Below are 17,840 nucleotides of genomic sequence, written 5' to 3'. Positions count from 1 at the left end.
GGCAGATGGTTCCTAACTCCTGGTATAGGAGCAGTGCCTGCACCAATTTTGACAACCCCACTTAAAGAAGGCAAGATCATGGACTAAAAGTTAAACAATTATGAAAATAGTTAGATGAGACTCAAGAGTATACACCACCAGCCAATATACCAAGCTTATTTTTACACACAATTTTATTCCCCACTTGGGTAGTCCCACTTTGGTAGTTCCTGTGTAGAGCTTTCTTCATTAAAGAAAAAAGCATGCTGATTTAGATTCCTGCAGTGCAATGCATCAGCCTCAAATCTCTGAAGTTCCAGACCATCAACCCAGGCAGGGGAGTTATTATTATGAAGAAGAAAGTCTGCTCCAGTTGTTTTATTGAATTGGAAACATAAGAAGAGGATTCCCTTTCTGTATCTGATAAGTCTGCTCTATTGCAAAGTATTATTGGTGAACAATGGCCATTGTGGGCTGGCAGAGAAACAAAAGCTTTCCCTCATGTCTGGCTTGCTGCGGGGAGCCAATTCTTTGTCTGCCTTTTATCAGGACAAAATTTTGACTTGAAAGAAAGTTCTGTTTGTGAAGAATTGCATCTCTGCCCACCACAACCCCCCCAAGAATATTCAAGCTATTAAAAGAGCAGGAATGATTGAGAGGCAGGGACATGGCTTTGTGCTCTGCCGTCCCAGGGTGGCAAAAGTTTTTAAAATACGTTTTGACATGAGGACAACTTGACCTTGCTATAGTGGATTAAGAGCAGGTTTCTCAGAAATACAGTCGTACTTTGGAAGTCGAACAGAATTTGTTCCGGAAGTCTGTTTGACTTCCGAAACATTCGGAAACCGAAGGAAGCTCCTGCAGCCAATCGGAAGCCAAGGAAGCCCCATCAGATGTTTGGCTTCCAAAAATAGTTCGCAAACCAGAGCAGTCACTTCCAGGTTTGTGGCGTTCGGGAGCCAAAATGTTCAAGAACTACGCTGTTCGAAAACCAAGGTAAGAGTGTATCAGAAATGTCTCTTGCCTGTGTTTCTACTCAACCTGGTCCCTCCAGATGTTTTGAACCAGAATCCCGTTTCCTGGCTTTTCTTGGTTTTTTAAACCACAGTTTCCTGTGACATCCACACTGGGAGACTGTGGTTTAAGTGCTCCATCAATGTGTATGTTGCAGTGCATATGTCCTATCTAAATATTTGTTAGCTTTGCAGATGTGAATGCTGAAGCCATTTAAAATCTACGGATAAAGCATTGTCATCACCCTGTCCAAGCAGAGGATACCAGTGCACAAGTTGGAAATCATGAGCCTAGAGGCAGTGGGGGAGAAATTTGGATTTTATGCGGACCTCCCTCATGCACACTTCTGGTATCAATACATTGAAACGAAATGCAGATAAGCTTGACAATTTGCACTTCTCTGAATTTCAGGATGCAGTTCTCCTACCAAAGAAATACACTGGAAAATGTGTACATTAGAGGGTGAAATGTGTACAAGAAGGTAGGGTGAAAATAACATATAAAGTATATATTAGAGGAAATTGTGTGCAAAAATGCATGTGTTAGGGGGAATGGCATATAAAAATGTGTATATTCGGAGAAATGTTCACACACACAAAAAGTGTACAATTTTTTTCTTCAGACCTTTTAGGAGAAACCCGAAACTGATGCAGAAATGGAGTGAACTTCACTTAAGGGGTGGAATCACTACTGAATGTGAAGGATCCGTTGTGGATTCGTTCATTTATTTTTGTTTATTTGTATCATTAATAGAGAAGCTTTTTCCCAAGGCTGACTGCAGTGCAGGAGGAACTTTTACTGTAAGAAGGTGGGTAGGTGCTTGTTTATTATTACAATTCTTTATATTCCCCTTTCAAGATACAAAGCCTTCCAAGGCAACATGCAGTTCGCACAATGTGTAGTTAAGCCCTAACCTGGGTGTTGTTGGTGTGACATCGAAACACCTAAAGAAAATCTTTCAGAAGAGGAATAGGATTGTTTCATATGGTACTGGGACGCAAGGTGTTCTTGTCGTTTAGTCGTGTCTGACTCTACGTGACCCCATGGACCAGAGCATGCCAGGCACTCCTGTCTTCCACTGCCTCCTGCAGTTTGGTCAGACTCATGTTTGTAGCTTCGAGAACACTGTCCAACCATCTCATCCTCTGTCGTCCCCTTCTCCTTGTGCCCTCAATCTTTCCCAACATCAGGGTCTTTCCCAGGGAGTCTTCTCTTCTCATGAGGTGGGATGCAAGTTAAGTTTATATAATACAATATCTCTTTCCATCTTATATAGATGACATCCCCTTTTCCATTTTGCCTTCCTGTTCTGTTGACTTTCCTTTACATCCTTTACATTCTTAATTCATATTACATTACATTGTGCATTGACAAAATGTAACCTTTATTTTTTTATTAAAATTAAAATAAAAAATATTTAGTGATATGGAGATATGATAATGGGATATGATGGGAGACTGGTTGTTTCAAAACCAGGGAATGTGACTCAAACCCTCTGATGGAAGCTGAAGCTTAAATTTTGCCTGTCAGAGTGTGCAAAGAGTTGAATAACTGAGGTATGGATTTAGCCCCGAAGCATCAGAATAGTTGGAGGTAAGGCACAACTGCTTGAAATATCATTTTCTGTGAGTGTCTTGCGGGGGAAAGCCTGACTGTTAAAGCAGTCAGTATTTTGCAGGAGGGATTAAAATACATACTGAAACTCTGGACTTGTGCAATCAAAGTGGATGAAAATGCTCCCTTGTCCTAAGTGTAAGAAATCCACTTTAAGGGGGAAAACGATTCCTTTGCTGTTAGGAAAGTGACGGGGAAATGCATTGAAAAGTGTGGAATGCAGCATGTCATATAACCACACTGTAAACAAATCAGAACAAATGCTAAAGAAAGACTAAACAATCTAAAACATCATGTAAGCTTTGGTCACATCCACACCATATAAGTTAAAGCACTCTTTGGTTTAACATCCATGGCTTTCCCCTAAAGAATATTGGGAATTGTAGTTTGTTAAGGGTGCTGCCGTCACATGATGGTTAAAATGGCAGAAGTGCTTTAAATGGTCTGGATGTAACCTGAGTTCAAGCAAATCTGTGATGGCCTGGGAATCAGATTCAGAGGCTGAACCTGAGGATTCCCAGCCTGCACAGGAGTGCCCGCCTCCAGGGCTGGCTGAGACGGGGCTGGGGCTTGAACCTGAAGGGCCCTCACCTGTGCTGGATCCTCAGGAGCAGACACCCACTGAATCCGCTCTGGCTCCGGAGGTGATCGAGGACCCATTGCCTGCAGGTGCTCCACTCTCAGCCCTGTCAGGGGAAGGTGAGGTTGCCTCTGTGCCCAGTAAACCCTCCAGCCTCTCCTGAGCTGCAGAGGCTCAGGGCAGAGAGGCGGAGGGAACTAAGTTCTCGCAGGAGGAGTGCTTGCCTCCAGGCCAGGAGAGGCGAGTCACCTGTGGACCGGGGCCGCCCTATGCCTCAGAGGAGATAAAAGCCAGCCAGCCCAGTCTCAGGTTGCAGGAGCAACATTGTTGGTAATCTGTTCCTGCCGGCACCCTGTTCTGCTCTTCTGCCAGAGTTCCTGACCTCACCCGACTCCTTGCCTTGGACGGTCAGCCTTGACGGACAGCCCCCATACACACCCTCGACCTCGGACTGGACTTGGACCTCGCCGCACAGTAACCCCCCGGGACCAGCACAAAATCAGGGTGAATGCCAAATCAGCAGACCACCTGGAGGAGCCACGTAATGGCCTCTCATTTCCAATAGGGGCTCCCGCAGCACAAATTATGAGGCTACTTAGGAATAGCAGCTGTCTTGGGCAAGATCTACCTTCTACCAAGGAGGCGTTATTTTATAGCTTCTCTATACTCTGTTGCAGCTGGTATTTCTGGCCTGGAATCTCTTCAAGGCATTAACCATGGAATCTTATCCTTGTCATATCATCTCACAGCAATCAGATGTGTCAGTGGGTTGGAGAGTCTCCCATGTTCCTTCACCAGCCACTGTGGTTCATATCTCTTCCTTGTTTTCCGCCTGAAGTCTTCTCTCCAGTCATGGAAGGCTGCAAGTACATGAACCCGCTTTTTATGCTCTTGAATGAGGCCCTTCTTTGCCTATACAGCACTTACTCAAAAGCCCTTGACTAAAATTGCTACTTTGCTTTCCTTTCAAGTGCTCCTCTTGCTTGAAGTTACCCTATAGCCAACCTTGAGCTGGCCTGACAAGATTTATTGATCATTCCGGTTGGTTTAAAATCTGCTCAAGTTACTCCAGCTACAAACTGGCGTACACAGAAATGCATTTATTTCATCTATATCCCCCCCACAATGTTCCTCCAAGATTTTGCGGTTGCTTGGACAGAGTTGTTCCGCCTGGCCTTTGGCTTGGAGTCAATTTGATTCCCTCCCCCTCTTTCTTTTTCCTTTCTCCTCCTGTGATGAGGCTGCATTTTAATGTTTTAATGTTGTATTTTAATCTTGCTTTTTAAGTTGCATTTCAATCAACTTGTTTTTTATTGGTTGTTAGCCGCCCTGAGCCTGGTCTTGACTGGGGAGGGCGGGGTATAAATATTTTTTAAAAAATTATTATTATTATTATTATTGATGGGAATCAGATAATCATTCCCTCTATTTCCTATGTTCAGTTTGCAGGTTCCGTTGGTCATGTAACCAAAACAACCAAACACACACACACACACACACACACACACACACTATAGGGAGGCCTGAGGAAAACCCCAAACTAGAAGAAATACAAAATAACAACTTTAGCGATTTCGCGCCCCAGACTTGCAATCCCCTGAGGACTGATCATGTTCACTTGCTGTTGAGGCCCGCCCCCCCCCCCGAAAACTGAAGAGGAGACTAGAATAGAGTGGTGGAATTCTGAACAAGGGAGCATACCACACTGCAACACTTTGTTGCAGGTCTGCCTTGTTGTGAGATATGACGGGATGGTTAAACCCTCCTGCTGATGGAGGGCCTCTGCAGAGAGCAGAGAATACAGCCAATTTGGATTTTGGCTCTGCAGCCTAGGAAACCCTAGATCTCAGCCTTCCTTCAATAAGCTGCTGGCATTCTACCTGCAGGGACGCGGGTGGCGCTGTGGGTAAAAGCCTCAGCGCCTAGGGCTTGCCGATCGAAAGGTCGGCGGTTCGAATCCCCGCGGCGGGGTGCGCTCCCGCTGCTCGGTCCCAGCGCCTGCCAACCTAGCAGTTCGAAAGCACCCCCGGGTGCAAGTAGATAAATAGGTACCGCTTACCAGCGGGAAGGTAAACGGCGTTCCGTGTGCTGCGCTGGCTCGCCAGATGCAGCTTTGTCACGCTGGCCACGTGACCCGGAAGTGTCTCTGGACAGCGCTGGCCCCCGGCCTATAGATGTGAGATGGGCGCACAAACCCCAGAGTCTGTCAAGACTGGCCCGTTCGGGCAGGGGTACCTTTACCTTTACCTTTATTCTACCTGCACAATTGTTACTGTAGGTGCTTTATTGATCGTTTGAGTTTTCTTTAGGTCAAGGAAAGGAGGGATGCCCTGACCCTCCTTGCCCTGCTGCCGAACTTGCCTTGATGCTTGGTCCGCTGGGGCTCCTTGTAGCGAATGGGGTGGGCTCCACTCGCTAGGATGCTCCACATTTTTATGCCTGGCTAGTTACTGCAACGAGGACAGGAGGTGTGGTTCAAATCCAGCCCCCCCCCCCTGGGAACAGGGAGTGGACAATGGGTGTTGATTAAATGGGGAGTGGACAATAGCAGCTGAGTCAAGTGGCGGTTGGTTCCTTAGGGCACAGTTTCCCAAACTCGGGTCTCCAGCTGTTTTTAGGTTACAACTCCCACCATCCCTAGCTAGCAAGACCCAGTAGTCAGGGACGATGGGAATTGTAGTCCAAGAACAGCTGGAAGAGACCCAAGTTTGCGAAACCCTGTCTTAGCGGATAGACGTTCCAACCTTCCTTCTTTGTGGTCCAGTTCGCACACTATAAGTAATATTACTGAAAAGGACTGACTAGATCTTACTTTATTTTTGTTTTATGTACTGGCAACAACACAATTTTTAACGTTCCAGTTACCCTGCAGGTACTTTGCACTCTACCTTCCATACTAGGCTAGATTTTAGCTGGTTTTAATCTGTACTGGCAGCTGGAACTTTTAGCTGAATCTTTTTTCTGGCAACGACAGCCTAACCTTTATAACTGAGGGGGAAAGAGCATGTGGGGTGAGTGTGCTTTTAAAGAAGGCTAAACTTGCCCTCCCCTGCTAGGGTAGCACTGAACAGTAGCTTTCCTACAGACTTCCAACCCCTAGAATATAGTTCCCGAGTTTTACGTTTTTACATAATTTTGCTTCAAGCACACAGTGACCTTACTATGCCCTTATTTGCCTGACCTTTTAAAACAATTAAATAAATAAATGTGCCTTTCTTACCCTCTCCTCAAACATTTGTTTTAACTCACATTTACACTTTCTCAGCGGGGGCCAAGGCACTTTGTCACCATGAAACAGATCTCACACATTCTGACTTAAGTTCTCACTAGTATGTTATTATTTGCAGTTTATATAACAACCTGTCACACAAATCAGTTGAACCCCAGATCTCTTGGGACGTGATTCCACCTTACTGATTTCAGCGGGAGAGATTTTATTATGTATTCAAACGGTCCTATTGAAAGCTACGGTACTGAAAACGACTTAACTTTGACGGGGCTGCAGCTAGATCTGTGGCTTGCGGTTTCTGTGGAACAAGACTAGTTAACATTTAACTTAATATGCATAATATCAGAGATGTACCATTTCTAACAGCCACCGATCTAAAAATTTACAGTGGGTAACGTGAGCAAAAGAAAACATTTTATTATTGCACATAATCCAGCAGAACAACTGATGAAAACTCCTGGACGATATTATACAAATTGCCATACACTTTTTTATTTTTTTAAAAAAACTTGTGATTAAGGTGTGTTGTTGGTGGTGACAACCTTTTCCGTTTTTGTAAGACCTGAAAAATTAAACAACAGACACCTACTTTTGAAGGCATGCAAACGTGAGGTAAACCTGTTCTTGCTCGCGCTGGGAAACAAAAAACCGAGCAGGCTTGTGCATACATTTGTTCTGATCCATCGGTTCTTTGAGGACGCCAGCACTATGCTGCACACATGCAGCTCCCCTACCAACAAGACCCTTCCACTCGCTTTAAAAGAGAGGGCAGCTTACGAATGCATGTACACAGAGCCCCTTCCAATGAAGCAAATGAAAAGTCTCCAACATTTGTGCACCTGAGCTCACACGGGCTCTGGATTTGAGGCATGATGTTTGTGCATTTTAAAAGTTTGTCACGCTCAAGCTCATCTTTGGAACAACGAGGGCTAGGAAATTGCCATTTTAAAAACACGGAAGGCTGGGGGTCTCGGGACTCTAGAAAGATATGGCAGGGAATATGAAAGTGCTTGGGAGATGCATTATCAAACGTAACCTGTTCGTGCTCTACTGAATTACTTATCATTACTTCTTGGAGGTAGACCTGTGGCTACCTGTATGTAAACACAGCAAGTTACTACAGGTTGTAGGGACCAAGGGATAACTATGTTTGCACAAGCCCTCAGAATCTACATACAACACATATGGTTAGGATCCAAAGAACTACCCAACCAGTTCTGTACACTAAACTGCAGTCATGACGTGCTGAATGGCAAACTGCACATGAGAGTGATGAGTTTCAAAAGCAGCTTGGGATTTGGCATGGAGTTTCAGGTGTTCAAATGAATTAAAAAACAAACAAACCCCACAGTGGATACACACAAGCTTTTGGGCACGTCTAAAGAAGCCCTCTCGATCCCAATTCATATATTTATATATGTCACGTAAAGCAAATCTACCTACTTTCCCCATCACATTGTAAGGAACAAAGCACAAGAATGAGACAGCAGAACATCATATTTGTATGAAGCGGGGTTTATGAGGTGGGGGTAGGGTTGGCAACAATCTCTGCCTTTTTCAAAAGGACCAGATTTTGTGCTTCATGATAAAGGCCACTGAGGTCTCTCAAAGAAAATAACATACATAGTTATAAAGCAGTTTGCATACTGAAATTGGACATCTGGCGGCTAGGGAGCCAGGAAACAGGCTTTCACATTTCAAAAGCAAATAACAGCCTATTTGTTACAAACACCTTTAGAAGAGAAAAAGTAATCATAAAACCCAAGGCTGGCTAAATTGTTATCACCCCATGTTCTGTGGATGTTCCTCAAACATGGCTAAGCATTTTGCTGAAGCCTCTTCCAACACATGGGCTGCTGGGCAGAGATAATGTATCCCTCTTCCTCCAATTTACAATATAATTTGATTAAAGTAGAAAAAGCAAGTGGGAAACGCACAAAATGTCATCACTCCTGCTTCCCAATTTCATTTTCAGCAACTTATGAATTCTAAGTAATCTGATCTGAAAAAAATACTACCCTGATGTCTACCTGCCGCCTGTCTATGGCACCATATTTATAAGGCTTTCACTGCTTGGCAACTGGAGCCTTCTTTTTAAATCCAACATTTTTCAAGTTCCTTTTTTCCACTTTCTCATTTTAACCAGTTTCTGCTGCACCAAGGAGTGTCAGCAAACATACAAGTTCACAGTCAGTTTTAAATAAGGCACATTTTAAAGCTTTTGAAATTGAATCAAAGTCTATGCTTTGGGAGAGGAGGAAAAACATTCAAACATATTTAGGGCTGATTCATGCATTACATTTTTTAGGGTTCTGCATATGCCAGGTCATATGTGCATCTGAATACCCAGAGAAAAACATAATGTACAAAGTGAATCTCATGGCTGATCTAACTTCTGGGAAATAGGCAACTTCCAACGACAAGAATATGCTGACAAGGCACTGCTTAACTGAGCAGTGACTTCATCTACCAGTACTTTGCGAACCACATTCAAAATGTAGCCCTTAGTGAGGTTTCTTAAACTCTAAAAAAGATTCACTCTATCTAATTCCTACTTGGCAGAACTGCAGAGGATCCACTTCTAGGGACTGCTTATAAGACTACATTTAAGCATCCTTACACTGAAATCCATAGATGTTTTTTTCATTTTTCCCACTGTGGATTCACTTGGATCCTAGTGTGGATCCACTATTCAAGGAAATGGCTTTTGCCTGCTCTAAAATCTGGACTTCTGACACAGAATTTTTTCACAGTTATGCAGCAGCGGGGAGCATAGCCTAACCTTTCCTAACGCTGGATTCATAACAATCTTGGTTTGGGTGGGAGAAGTTAAATCAACAGCTATAACAATTATTCCTGGCTGTACATAGCTTAGAAACATGGTGTTCTTCAGGAGATTTATAACGACGAGTCTTCCAGTGAAGCCTGGAATTTTCGTGGTGGAATTTGAAGGAGAGACTGCCTTGTTTGTGTTTCCACAATTACAGATGAATCCTTGTTTCTTCAAACTGCAGTACAACAGTATCAGCACAGTTGTGAAACTTTAAGGCAATTCTCATTCACAACAAAAGGAAGAATGAGGAGGGGGATGCAACAGTCAAGGTTTCTTCCTGCTGGGCAGAAGAGATCGTCTATAGTTGGGGGCCTGGGCTAACAAGCTCTTCAGAAGCCTTCTATGGAAGTTCATGACCACAATGCCAACACTGGGTTCTAAGCTCCTCCCTCTTTAGATGGTTCTGAATGGATGGTGTTATACCTCTGGCAAGGCATAGATGTCAGCAGAAACTTCTGTAAGAATAGAAATCAGCGAGAAAGAAAACAGGGAGTAGCAATGGTAACAGAAAATATAATTATTGGTTTAAGTTAATGTTTAAGATGTCACACTCCAAAAAGCTTTTAACAAGAGGGGTCAGGATAAAGGAATTATTTAAGAAGGAATTAGAGGCCTTCACCCAGCAAAAGTCATGGCTGAATTATTGCAATTCATTTTATGTAGGGTTGCACTTGAAAATGAAGCTACAGATAGAATGCAGCCACTGGCTATTGAGCAGAACAACAAAATGGGATCATGGAACACCAATCCTGAAAGTGCTTCACTGACTGCCTGTAAGCTACCTGGCCCAATTCATGGTCCTAATGCTAGTATTTAAAGTCCGAGATGGTTTGGGTCTCATGTATTTACAGGAGTTTGTGTATATGAGTGTGGTACTGTAAGGAAGCTTTTGCAGCTTATTGTTATTTTTTTATTCAAGGTCTGAGACTTGTGTGTGAGAGAGAGAGAGGGGGGAGGGGGGACATGGAGAGAGGGTAGATAGATATCCTGTTGTGACCCTGTATGCAAATTTTCTTGGGACCAACCCCTCATTGAACTGCTTCTAAATAAACATGCAGAAAACTGGATGCTCTCCTCTTCTTCACAAAACAGGAAACAATAGTTGTGCACTGATGTGTAGCCAGATAACCAAGTTGTCCTTTTACAAAAAGGTTCCAAAGTGAAGTCTTCATTTCCCAGAATGTCAAAACAATAGGGCACTCTGAGCCATTTCATTTGTCCCCCTTACCTTGTCTTAGCATCTCATCATGTCAGAAAATGGACAAATAAGATGGAGAGGCCAACGTTCAATAGGATGACCATGCAAATGATGATTGTGTTAGGTCCCTAAGGAAAAAAACAAGAGTATAATGTTATCTACTGTGATTTAGAAGACACAGATGAAAAACTTCCTCACTTGTGAAAGCAAAAATAGTTCTGTCAATGGCTGTTATGCATTACAGCCACCACTGTCAGAGGCAATTCGTAGAATAGTGGTGGGAACCTGTGTCTCGCCAGATGTTGTTGGACTACAACCATAATCCTTGTCCACTGACCATGCTGGCTGAAGCTGATGGGAGCTGCAGCCCAGTAACATTCACAGGTTAGCCACCCTTGTCCTGCAGTAAGTACTAATGAAATAAATAGGGTTAGGGTTATTTGCTTTCATTCCATCATCACCACACCTAAACATTTGTGCAGGTCAGTCTCATGCCACCATATTTGGGGTAATGTTTATTTTGATGCCTGGAGCAAGCTGTGCTAAATCTTCATTTTGGGAGAAGCTACACGTTGCATATCTGCCTTTCCCGCAGCTGTTAAAGGCACTGGAGCCCTGTGCACGGAAAAGATGGTAACCAAATTTGTCTTCTGCAAATATACCACCTGAGGCATTTTTCTAGACTGTAGAGTGACAGCAGAATCTCAACCCCTTTTTTACTGGCTCTGCTCCTGTGAATTCAGCATTAGCCTGTTTTTTTAAAAAAGCAGTGAATGCTACACTCATATGAACTTGGGGGGGGGGGGGAATCACTTCTACGTATACAGGCAGAAATTCAGGCTGGAAGAGGTTTTCTCCACCATGGATATAGCCATACCTGTTCAATTTCTGCATCTCAGACACAGAAGCACGGCTAAGGAAAACAATGGGGAATTCTAACCCGGCACTCCAATGCACAGCTGCTCTCAACCTGATGCCTTCCAGATATTGTTGGGAATAAACAGCTGCAGCCAGCAAGCCCAATAGTTAGGGATGGTTGGAACTGTAACATCTAGAGGGCACAAGGCTGGGAAGTTTGCAATATAACTTTATTGGGAGCACCCAGCAGGGCTTACTTCCAAGTAACCATGCATTGGATTGGGCTGTTTGGGATAAATAGCTCTGTTCTTGAAGGTAATATTTGCTGGCTTCTCTATCAGAATGATGTATTATCACTATATGAAATTATTAATTACACTGATGAGGTGTGATTGTGAATAGAATCATGTGCATTTTTTATTCAGAAGCAAGTTCCAAGATGCTCACTTACTCTTCTGTGGGGGTGAATAGGTTTGCTGCCTTGGAGCGCTCTGCCTACCATTCGCTCTGCCTATTGCTACCCCTGAGTTCACCAATCATCAGCTACCCTCTGTACTACCAGCCCCAGTGAGCACCAGCTGCCATTGATGCCAACCCTGTTCTACAATCCAGGAACACTCCCCCTAGCAGTAAGTCAACAAAGTTAACATTTTCAACAAACCACGACATGTATTTTAACTTGTCTGTGGTACTGGAAATACAGATAGCACATAATATAGTGAGTGATTTTCTCTCTATCTCTCTCTGTGTGTGTGTGTGTGGGGGGGAGAGAGAGAGAGAGAGAGAGAGAGAGAGAGAGAGAGAGAGAGAGAGAGAGAGAGATCTTCTGAACCACAGAGCAAACTTTACAGCTAGAAGATTGCTCTAGCTATTTTTTATTTTTATTGTTTGGCAGGAGGTAGAAAAGGGATAGGTGATATACACACACAAAAACACTGTTACACCTGAGTAAATCCTATCTGCATCTGGTAGTATTTATTGACCTGACTTAAAAATGTCAATTCATAGTACTTTACAGCCCCATCTGATGGAATGGAACACATAACAATTCACAGTACTGCAGTTTTGAAAATAAGTTTTCACATCTAGACAGTAGTCCAGATCAGGTGCATGCATGCCGTACACTTATGTACCCACCTCAGTTTTTGTACATGAAAGCAATGAGGCACAAACGACAGCAGGGAAGCAAACAAGAAATTGAAAAGGAGATTCAGATTATTATTTGCTTCTTTCCCTCCCCTATCCAGCCCCCAATGGGAAAAAAACCACTCCCCTCTCCTTTACAAAGACCATGTAGCAGCACCTCTTCATGCTCTTCCACCTCTTTCGTTGCTGCCTCTGGCGAAGCAACTTTCTTCACCACAGCCTTGGGGTCAGTTTTGGCCACCACCTTCGTTTCAGTTTTCCGTTCAGGCTTGCCTTCCGCTGCAGCTTCGGCTTGCTCTTCTGCTTTGGGTTCTGGTGGCGGGTGTTGCTTGAGATCCTGCTTAGGTTCTGCTCTGAGTGCTTTTTTTTCCTCGTGAGCTGCTTCAAGCTGAGAGACAGGTGTACCTCCCCTCTTTTGCGGCTCCAGTTTGTGCTCAATGGCCTTCACATCAGCTTTGGGCTCTGGGGAACTTGGCTTGGCAGGCAACTTGGAGTCAGGGAATGATTCTTCCTCAAAGTCCACTGGGGGAGTAACCGGGGAGGTCCTCACAGCATAGCTGTGATAGCCCTGAAATAATGCAACGTCGCCTTCCTGATGTATCCTCTGAAGGGGTTTGATCTCCATCTGGTCAGCAGCAACCCTCACATGGCTACGGTGGCTGGGGCTCCGGGAAGCAGGCCTACTGCCACCTGCTGCCTTCTCTGCAGGTGCTAGCAAAGCTTTAGAAGGTGTGTTGGGCCTACTTCCCGTGCCGCTGCCATCCTTCCCATGATCTCCATTCCAGCTCCCAGGGCTTTTCTGAGAACCTTGCTTCGCTCGTTTGGCCTCAGGTGGTGTTCCAGCTGGTGAAGGTGTTCGAGCCGGACTTTCTTTGGGCTTGGTGGAATCTTGCTCATCAACCTGAGGGCTCTCTGGAGGTGGTGGTGGTGGAGGTGGCTGTTCCACAGGTGGTGGCTCTTCTGTATTCTCTACATTCTCTTCGTTCTCCATGAGCTCCTGGAGCAGTCGCCTCTTCAAGTATTCAGGACCTAGAAAAGGCAAGAAGAGGTTTTTGAACATCGCCAAGAGACAGTCAAACAGCATGAAATTCCAGTGGAATTAGGAAGCACAAGGCAGAAACAAAACCACAGGGGAAGGACCAAGGTTGCTTTATCACAGTCCCATCACCTCATGGAGGGAAGAGAAGATAATCAGTTAAGGAAAAAGAAAGGGCCAGTTCATCAGTAACCCCATAGCTGTGCTGAATAGTGGGGAAAAGGAGGCAGACCTTGCGAGCAGGAAGCTTTTAATCAAAAGTGAAGTAGTACTTAAAAGCCTTAGTAATGCTTTGTTGCTGGGCGGGCAGGTGCTACATTCACATTTTATCAGAAACTAGGTCTAATAAACAATGGAGAGCAACACAGAAAACACTAGAATGCAACAATTTGGCAATGACATTGATTGAAGGGGCAACTCCAGAAAAAAGGACTAGTGTGGAAGCAACCTACTATACAAGATCACATTATGAATACCAAGGCAATCTTGGGCATAATTTTGGAACTTGCACATAAATGATATCAATTCAATCCTAACTCAGCACTAGTGGAGCTATCACAGCACTAGGTACAGCACTTTGTATGCCTTAGTATATACCTTCTGACTGTTATCCATCTGGTAATAAAAGCAGATCAAACCATTTTCAGAATGTAAGTGCATTGTGATTAATATGGATTTATCATTTGATTTGACGCCTTGATTTCAAGTTGCATTCTTTTTCTTCAAAGATGAACAATGGTCTCTCTAAAACTTTAATTATTATTTGGTTTGAGGCCAAACTATTAATTACTGATGGGAGATCTGTGATTTTGATCTCCCAATGTTATATTTTTGTTAATGAAATGTAGCTGAGGGAAGGCTGCCAGTTTCCCCACAGCCATGGCGGAGAAGGGTGTGAGTTAACCCTTCCTCTCATAACAGTTCTCTGATTTAAATAGCACCTCCTTTCATAGTCTGCCACTAGACTGGGAAACTGTCACAGAGACAGAAATGGGTGAATCTGTCAATTTCTATTTTTCCCAGTTTCTCAACTTTTTTGATCTTCAGTTCTCCACAGTTCCACAATAGTTTGCACATTTATTTTATTGAAAGTCTTCATGAAAATTCATCAGCAAATTTCTCCTAATAAACACATCTTTGTATGCAATTCTGCAGCATGTACACATTTTCCAAAACAATATGAGAACAGAAACAGACATCCTTCTAAATTCACATTTATCTTTTCAATGCAAGTAATATGTACAAAAATTGCATATGCTAGGGTAAAGTATGCATACAAATGCATGTACTAGTGAAGGTAACATACACAAATGCATTGTATTATAAGAAACTGCTTGCTGAAATGTGTCCGTTAGTCAACACATGCATACAAACATATGTTTATTGGGGGAAAATTGCACTTAAATGCTTGAGAACTTTTATGACCATTTTTTTTTTAAAGTTGCTGCATAAAATTAAGACTGGAAAAATGAACAACTGTGAGAACCAACACTGACAGATCCCTGCCTCTACTCCCAACAGCATACTGAGGAAAAGCAAAGGTTCTGAAGCCCATAAAACATTTTGATTGGCCAAATCTTTGTACATCTACCTGTACAATGATATATTTCACTGAAGAGGGTTGGTTGAGAGAAGTGCAGCGGTTTGTCTTTGGTGTGAAGAGAGCTGTCAGATGTGTGCATTGCTCACTAATAAGGTCACCCACCCGTGACACTAAGATCCTACTGAACACACTTGAGCAGTTGACCCGCCTCCATTAAACAAGGTGACTTCTGGATTCACATTTCATTCTGTCCTCATCTGACTGGGTTGTGTCATCGTCTCCTAGCAGCACTGCCATCGGCTGCATTATTGTTTACATATTGGTAAGCCTTAGCTCAGTGCAGAAACTAAACAGCAAATCTCCCCCCACGCCCCCGTCTCTCAAACAAACGTGCTTATGAACCGAAACACAGCAACCGGCCTTAATTAGGTCCCAAATATTTGTGGGCAAAACTGAGCCAGGAAGCTCCTAGTCTACATTAAGGTCAGAGCACTGTCACACACAACACTTAAATCAGTCAACAATGCCAATGTAAAATATGCAACGGCTGCAGTGCTAATTTGATTTCTTTCTCACAATCTGTCCTGTGTTGACAGTATTTACACATAGCACATCGCCTCAGAGAGGGTCAAAGGCACATTTTAGTATGTTGTGCAAAAGCTGAATTTGGCGTTATAGTGGAATATAATCTTTACACTTCATATAGTTTCCAGCTATATCCAGGACAGAGAAGTACCTCACATAATATAGAATGGAATGGAATGGAATTCTGCATCCAGGCAATTTAAATTATGCTTCAAGAAAATAAGTATTCTGTAACCCAGAAGTGGGGAACCTTTTTTTTTTTTTTTTTTTTTTTTTGAGGGCCACATTCCAGTAAGCGGAATAACCAAAGCAAAAATGGGCTGGGCTGCCCTTTTTATCTCTCTCTTTATGCTCCCCCTATCCTCGTTTTTCTGTCCTTGCCACCTGCATGAAATTAGTTCAAGGGCTACATAAATTTATGCTGACTGCTACATGAATGAATATGGGGAAGCATAATTAGCAGGAGGAATACTTTTCCCTCTAGAATTTCACTTCCATTGCAGTAGTGAAATTAACACAGGGAAAAGTTTCAAAATCAGTCGGGAAGACTTCATCACTAGTTACCTGCAAAACTTCAGTCCATATGGCAAGTTCTTCTTGACCCATCTTGAAAATGTCCTCCCCTATCTTATTTTGCTAGTTTGTTAAGAAGATAGCTATACTCATGCAATGTATGAACGGATTGCTTTTAGACACAGACTGTGCATGGACAAATATAATGATACTTGGAATACATTTAGAAAAATTGTAATGACTTGTATACTCACTGGAATAATAGTGGTACTTATTTATCTATATATCATATTGCATTAGAGTCTCAAAGCACTTTTCGCTTTCTTCCACCACCACCCCCATTCTTTCTCTTTATTTGTTCACTGAAAAAAAATCAATAAAAAAGGACAGCTATATGTACATATCTGAGAGAGAAACAGTGCCATTGAACACAAGGGACTGACATTTGATTTGCATAGATTAAACACTGGTAGTTTCTGTGCATATTAACTCAGAAGTAAGCCAGCTGTGTTCAGAGGGTTTCCTGCCTCTCTAGTTAGTGGGTTTAACATTGGGGGTAACTTCCTGCATGGAGTTACCCCCAATGAATGCAGCAGGACTGACTTTCTAGCAAACATATATAAGATTGAATTGTAATTGTATTTGATATAGTACTCTGGTGGGAACACTTAACAATTATTTGACTGGAAGCTGTGCTCCAGCACGGAAGATCATGTGCCACACCATTGAAGGGGTTTTTACAGGAAGAACAATGACCAGGACAGCTTCCAGACCAGTTGTTCACTGGGGATTCATGTTGATATGTTTGCACAAAGACCTATGAGACGCTCTTGGAGGATAGATGGCCACAAGATTGAGCAGATTTCAAATACCTGGGGGTAGTTTTTCACTCTACCGGCAGTAGGAAAGCCCATGGGGAGCATGTTGCTGAAAACAAGTAGTGGCCACTATATACCTGCAGCACTCAAATGGGCGGGGTATAAATAAATTATTATTATTATTATTATTATTATTATTATTATTATTATTATTATTATTATTTGAAGCCAAACCAATAGCACAACTTCTCTATGGTGCCCAGGTGGGCCCCTTCTCTAATTTTGGCCCCCTAGAACTTGTACAATCCAAATTCCTAAGATCAGCCCTTCAAGTCCCAAAATGTGTCTCTAATGCCACTCTGAGACTAGAGACAGGTTTCATAAAAGTGGAGGCTAGAGTGTGGGTGACCATATTCAACTACTGGCTCAGACGATCTTTATTTCCCCTTGGTCTTGCCCCACTAACTATGAACAGTGATTTTCAATACACATGGAAACAGACTGTGGTAACTAAAATCTCAACCTTCTACTCAGCAAGGGATACGAACAGGCCAAAGCTCTCATAAAACAATGTGTTACAGATACTGAGCTCTAGCTGGATCTAGCCAGGACCCCAACTTTTATTGCCAATGAATCTTCCAGGTACTCTGCCTCCCCTATGGCATATCTAGATAAACTTGAAGTCCCTAAGCACCCGAGGGCCTTTACCTTGGCTTGATGTCATGCCCTCCCCTTGGCTGTTCTTGAAGGCTGATTGCTTATCTGGAGAGGCAATACTCCTGTGACTCTGGACAAACAGAAACAATAGAGCATGTGCTTCTCCAGTGTCTTTACTATAGAGAGATTCGTACTAGCCTCATCTAGCCATCACTGCATAAGTACCCAGGGCGCACA

The 17,840-nt window shown here is 43.2% G+C and overlaps 1 protein-coding gene across 3 annotated transcripts in view; it reads right to left on the bottom strand.

Annotated features, from left to right (window-relative positions):
• Positions 1-6,883: 6,883 nt before the first annotated feature.
• JPH2 (junctophilin 2) overlaps positions 6,884-17,840 on the bottom strand; it is an 81,946-nt gene continuing 70,989 nt past the window's right edge. For 2 of the 3 annotated variants that reach the window (XM_082225981.1, XM_082225982.1), the window contains exons 4-6: positions 12,609-13,480; positions 10,478-10,575; positions 6,884-9,704 (exon numbers count right to left, since the gene is read on the bottom strand). In XM_082225981.1, the coding sequence (XP_082082107.1) occupies positions 10,495-10,575; positions 12,609-13,480 (953 nt within the window). In that variant the 3' untranslated portion in view covers positions 6,884-9,704; positions 10,478-10,494. Of the gene's footprint in view, positions 9,705-10,477; positions 10,576-12,608; positions 13,481-17,840 lie in introns of those variants that run through there. The other variant, XM_082225983.1, reaches the window with a different exon arrangement.

This window comes from Podarcis vaucheri (assembly GCF_965113315.1).
Source record: "Podarcis vaucheri genome assembly, chromosome: 6".
Taxonomy (NCBI): domain Eukaryota; kingdom Metazoa; phylum Chordata; class Lepidosauria; order Squamata; family Lacertidae; genus Podarcis; species Podarcis vaucheri.
Note: the sequence above shows the minus strand (reverse complement) of the source record. Positions and strands in the feature narration are given on the sequence as shown.